Source organism: Adiantum capillus-veneris, chromosome 9 (genome assembly GCF_014529385.1).
Source record: "Adiantum capillus-veneris isolate H3 chromosome 9, ASM1452938v2, whole genome shotgun sequence".
In the NCBI taxonomy this organism is placed as follows: Eukaryota; Viridiplantae; Streptophyta; class Polypodiopsida; order Polypodiales; family Pteridaceae; genus Adiantum; species Adiantum capillus-veneris.
The window spans coordinates 85,049,928-85,055,927 of record NC_140939.1 but is presented as its reverse complement, the minus strand read 5'-3'; the positions used below and the strand labels follow the sequence as shown (position 1 = coordinate 85,055,927).

The following is a 6,000-nucleotide window of genomic DNA, read 5'->3' as shown; positions in this document are numbered from 1 at the left end:
ATCTTCAACTTGCTCATCTACTCATCAAAAAAGGCATTATTTTTGTTTTTTTTTATTTACCAAAAATGTCCTTTATCGCAAAAGGTTTGGCTTTTTTACAAAAAATTGCATTCTTTAACAAGCAACTCTTCCCACTAGTAGCCCTTGATCATCAGCATTCAAAGCCTTTCAAAAACTTCTTCAAGGGCTTGGACTTCATACAAAAACTAGCTACCGATAATTATAAAAACTATTGAGCATGTCAAGAGGGAAAAATTGAAGCGGAGTCTAGAGTCAAGATTAATATCCCACCTTGGTGTTGAAATTGACATGTTTGAGCCTATAAATTGGTCTAAGACTATTAATTTAGCATTGAATGCTAAAAAAATAAAGGTTACGATGAGATATTGAGTTCTTAGCTATTAACAAGAATAACTAGCCTACTTTTTTCTCTTTATTTTGACAAGAACAGAAACCAGAGTTGTACATTCTTCAAGAAACATACATTTGACCATTCTTTCATATCTCATCAACAGATCAACAACCAGAAAATTTTATCAATGTGCCAATACCAATCCTCCACAAATGCAACATTCAAATTGAGTTTCCAATGGCTCCAAGGAGCTATTTCAAGTGTCTACAATTTTGCCATTATGTTGATTAATGTCCAAGCAACAACAAAGGTCAAGCTAATGGCAAATTCAATGGTTAATCATATACTAGTAACCGCAACAACAATTAGTGAGGCTATAAAAACAATTGTATCAATGGTGCAACATTCAACCCGATTGACGAAGCTCCATTAACTGACAACAAAGTTGAACCTAGCTACGGTGAGAGGTATAACCCTAATTATGATGGTATCAAAGTAATTCACTAAGTATCCATATCCCTCCTTAAATTTTTGTTAAAGTGAAGGGCATCAAGCATGGCAAGGATGCCACGATTTTTCTTGATGATGGTAGCATTGATTTTCATTTTTGTACAGCTTGCACAACGACTCACTCTACATTATATTTCCTCAAAACATAAGGTTAAGATTGTTTTTATTAACCAAGGGCATAATTCAAAGGACCAAGTGAAAGTTGAAATTTGTATCAATGGTTTTGCACTCGCACACATGTTTCTTGTCACACCTTTGCAGGTAATCAATGTGATTTTAAATGAACCATTTTGACATGAATTTAATCCACAAATTGATTATAAAACGCACTCACTCACTCTTGCACATAATAATTAAAAGCATTTGAATAATATTAACAATTATATGCACTACCTTACAATGTGTCAAGGCTACTCTCCAAAAGATGTCAATTGAAGCACTATATCTTATGATGCCTAATTTCAAATGTTGGCATCTCTTTGATTTTGTATACTTTGAATTATTAGTGCAGACACCATGCACTAATATTGTCGACATGTGTCCACAAAACACACCAATGTTGCTTCTACGATTTGTGATTTCAACGTTAGCAAGAGGGGAGCCACCTTCTAATCTGGATTTTTTCATTTTCTTCTTTGATGATACATTGCTGTTTACTAAGTGTGAAGAAGATCATATATAATATTTAAAGCATTTGTTTGCTTACTTCAACAAAATCAAGTTTGCTTGAATCTAGAAGAGTACTTTCTTTCAATTTAAAATTGACCACTTAGGATACATTATTTTGAAACAAGGCAATTTTGTTGACCCAAAGAAGATAGAAGCAATTACTTCATGGCCAACATTTAAAAGTTTGTATGAATTACATTATTTCCTAAATCTTTGTAATTATTACAAGTTCTCTTGGTAGCTTTGCATACAAATGGATGATTCTTTGATTGACTTTCCTATTGAAGAAAATTACTCTATATGCCAGAACTGATTTGCATGAAATTTTATTTACTGATTTGCATGAAATTTTATTTACTACACTCAAGATACTAGCTTGCTAAGGGACTAGTTTTTACAACTGATGTAAGTGGGAATGCAATTCTTATGTAAAATAACCATCCACTTGTATTTGAAATTCATAATTTGAAAGTTTTTGAATCAAATACATTAGATATGACAAATAATTGACTATCATTGTTGTACATATATTGAAAATATAGAAACATTATGTGATGGATGTTGATTTGATTATAAAACCTTTCAACAAAAAATGTTTTTTATTGCGTCAATGTTTGATTGATGATAGACGTACTAAATGAGATGTTTTTATTCAAATCTCTTACCTTACCATTCTATATTAGCCCGTTAAAGATACTTAGAAGAGATCATATTAATCAAGCATTGAAGGAGCGTCTTTTGCTTCTATGCTTGATACTATGCACATGATGAAGACCTCCATATTTTTTGCAATTTGCATATAATAACATGACTCATTATGTTATTGGTAAGTCTCCACTTGAAGTTGTGTATGGTTTTTCACTTCCTTGTCTAATATTTTTGTACATCTTGTTGATCATTTTTTAAAATAAAATTCATGAGATTTATGCTAGTGCTCAATCTACAATAGAGCATTCACATAATAACACACTATTCCTGCCAATAAGAATTGGAAAGAAGATTGTGTTTTGTTGCGTATTAAAGAGCGTCAAATGAAAGAGTGTGGAAACTAATTATTTCGTCATTAATGATGTCATAATGCTAGTTTTAAACACACAAATATGGAAAGAGATCTTATTCTAGGTAGGGCCTTTACGAATTTGTATGGACAACAAGGTGTTTTCAAGCAAGGTTAAGAGATTTTACACCCTAGAGAGCAAAGCACGGGGTCATGGAATAGAGACATTACAACGAGTGCATTGCATCTCAAGGTAAGATGGCTCAAGTGTGGTTTCATCAAACACTTCATGAAGGAATAATGTTGCACAAGGTCATTTTAGCATGCTTGCTTATAGCTCATGCAACAACAGAATATTTAGTTTATGGAGAGTTGTTGGTTGCCATAAATTTTGTTCTAATGTGGTCATTGACATGTTTCGCAAGTGTGGAAGCATGCAAGATGGAAAAGAGAATTTTCAGATTTTGCTGTGGTTATATTGCAACTGTAAATCCCAAATGTAGGGTAGTTGCTCATATCCAAGGGAAAACCACAACATTACACCATATGTACATGTTTGATGTTGTTGGACATCGGAAGCTTTTTTACAAAGCTATGGGAGTAATCAAAATGATGCCTTTTGTCTAATTATCTTCTAGTTTGGTTTGATTTTCTAGGTTAAAAACAAGTATGAAGTTTGGTTTGCCGAAGTATTGCATTTATGCAACTGGGGGCATATAAAAGACAATGAATGCATAAGAATGAAAAGCATTGCTTGGAAGCAACCAAAGCAAAGCTGCTGGGTTGATGCAAGTAGGAATGTTCAAACATTTGTCGTGGGATGCTCCCCACTTTTTCACTGGGTTCCAACTAAGCTTTCACTGATTTCAACAAGCAGTGAAAATTTCTCTTCTAAATATTGAGCAACCCTAAATCCCTTGACAAACTTTTCAAATAAGCATATCACCTACAGAAGTCGAACATGGGGACAAAGTGAATAATGAGTTCTCCAAAGCCATAGGTTTGAAACCTCACTAAAAGCATACACGAAGGATAAAGATTTGTACAAAGGTCGTAGGATACATGCTAATACATGATGTCCTTGGGAAGTGGGGGACGAGGGTTGAAGCATGGGAATCAGCATTCCTTCACCCATCACACCTTGATTCAATTGAGATGGAACGTTTGTCGACCAGATGAGGCAATGGGCACGCGATGCATAGTTATCAATTACTTTTTGAAATAATTGTGCCTCATGCATGATCACATGTGCACAAATTATTTGTCTTATATGCAAACTATGCAAGGCCTTCTGTAAATATGCCAATTTTGGAATAGTTGTGTAAGATGTTACTTGTAACTATCCTTCACGTGAACGCATCGTAAGTGAGAAAAATAGGAGGGAGAAAATGAAGATAGCCAAAAGCAGGTCTTTGTTGGAAGAGCATTTTGCAGCCAAAGGTGATGTAGAAGCTCTCACCATAGTTGTGAACGTTGTGTCAAGCTATGAGGCGCATATATAGTGACAAATTCAAAAATTCGGCCATAGAGACAACATTGGACTACCAGTCAATGGCTTGCATCATCATTATGCTCCATGATTGGCTATAAATCATGTTAACATTGTTATTCCAAAAAAGTCATGCTCACCAGCATAGAAAATATTGTAACCAGCAAAATGACCAATCTGGCCAGTCAAAACATGCTAAGTATGCTCCTAAATGCAGACATGTGGGTGTATAATATTCACATAATGCCAAAACAAACTTCATTTATGTGAATCACAAAGGCCTCTAGCATTGTAAGAAAGACATTTGATTGGGACTTTAAACATGAGAGCAGAACAAGAGGTATTTACAAGTGTATAAAAGAAACAAAATTTAGGATCTGTGTAGCTTTTTGGGTACCCTAATGCATGTGTAAAAGAGATGCTTTCGCAATACCCTCTGCACATCCAAAGACTCTTCCTGATCTTGCTATCTCGTCTGCAAAACACCTAAATGATCTGCAAAACCAGAATAATACCTCATCAAAAAGAAAAAAAGATTTAAGGTAAAAAAGCTGACATGTGAACACAGGCGAAGCACAGCGCCAGCAAGTGATATATCAAAGCCTGATCTCCTCAATCGGCTGCTGCACCGTGGTGTCAATCTCCGATTGTAAAGAACCTCGTAGGAGCTGTGCTCTATACCTCAATGTCAGGGGTGTGATGATTTGCCAGAGGAGCACGGGCTACTTTCCTTGATCCCTCTAGGATACCTTGTTGCCAAGTTGCCACTGTAAATAGGAGTGCAAGTGTGATAAGTGCCATCTACGATATGCAAGGGCAAAAGAAGGCCCTCTATCATCAACCATCGGTAGCTAACAGAAACTTCTGGCTGTCCACAGCACAAATCTATGGCCTATAATAATATTAAAGGCTGCAAGACACTAGTCCGACTTGACAACGAAATTGCAAGCTTAAAAATCATTTTCCTCCAAAAGCACAGCCAGCCTGGATACAACAGTGATCAAATTCAATTATTAACTACACATCAACTCAACAACATTCTTCCAACACAACAAACCCCAACTTCTTCGCTAGATCCACAAGCTGATGCTAAGAAACACATGGTCAAAAGAGGATCGCTGTGTGGATCTCGAGGCGGGGGTACTCAGGAACCCATGCAACCAGGGTTACAAAGGAGACCAGCTGTGTTGCCAAGGTCCATGTTCTCACAACCCAGAAGGCAAAGCAAATGCAATGGTTCTATTTTATATTTCGAATCACGAATGGCAATGCAGATGCCACTCCTTTTGAAGTGACTATGAACTCTTCACCATGTATCTTCCTTCCAAGGACTATATACTCACCACCAAGCAGTGTACAAAGAAAGAGGCACTGCAAAACTCCACAACCAAGGAAGACACCTGCAAAGAAGAAGAGATTACTCAGAATTGGCTATGCATGAAACTTTCATATCCTTGCATAAAAGCAGAGAGAAACATACTGCTCAGAAAATACAACCATCTGCAAATAACAGAAAAGAGAGTTCACATTGCCTGCTGAAACACACTCAATTCCTAAAAGAAGCAGATTGGCCATGAAAGCAACAACTGAAACCAGTCATTCTTTCCCCGTGTGCCCAATTGGCTATCAAATCAGTGCTATATTCAGTTAAGGAGACGTGAGCTCAACTTGATCAAATGTCTCCTGCTTGGGTGAAATTGATAAAGCACGCTTCTTTCTTTATCAAATAGTTCGGACTGAGCTTTCTTTGTTTCCTCTTGCCCTGGCTAAAGATGGTCAAAGAAACATCGTAAGTGATGCTCCATAAAAACTGTTTCTAAGACATTCCCAATTGAATTCCTGCTAATGGTTGATGCATTGCCCTCGCAATCATTTTTTTTTGAGGGTGCTGCCACGGATCCGGTTTTTATGCTGACAGCCTCAGGGTATCTCATGGGTACCTTAAGGATGATACCCAGAGGGATGCGCAGCATGATGCTCCTG

The 6,000-nt window shown here is 36.6% G+C and overlaps 1 protein-coding gene across 2 annotated transcripts in view; it reads right to left on the bottom strand.

Annotated features, from left to right (window-relative positions):
* Positions 1-4,261: 4,261 nt before the first annotated feature.
* The window catches only part of LOC147450749 (uncharacterized), a 68,943-nt gene continuing 67,204 nt past the window's right edge, over positions 4,262-6,000 (bottom strand). For both annotated transcript variants that reach the window (XR_015189301.1, XM_086520796.1), the window contains exons 2-3: positions 5,361-5,417; positions 4,262-4,512 (exon numbers count right to left, since the gene is read on the bottom strand). Coding sequence is in view for 1 of the 2 variants with exons in the window: in XM_086520796.1 (XP_086376922.1) it covers positions 4,504-4,512; positions 5,361-5,417 (66 nt within the window). In the remaining variant the exon portion in view is untranslated. The remainder of the gene's footprint in view (positions 4,513-5,360; positions 5,418-6,000) is intronic.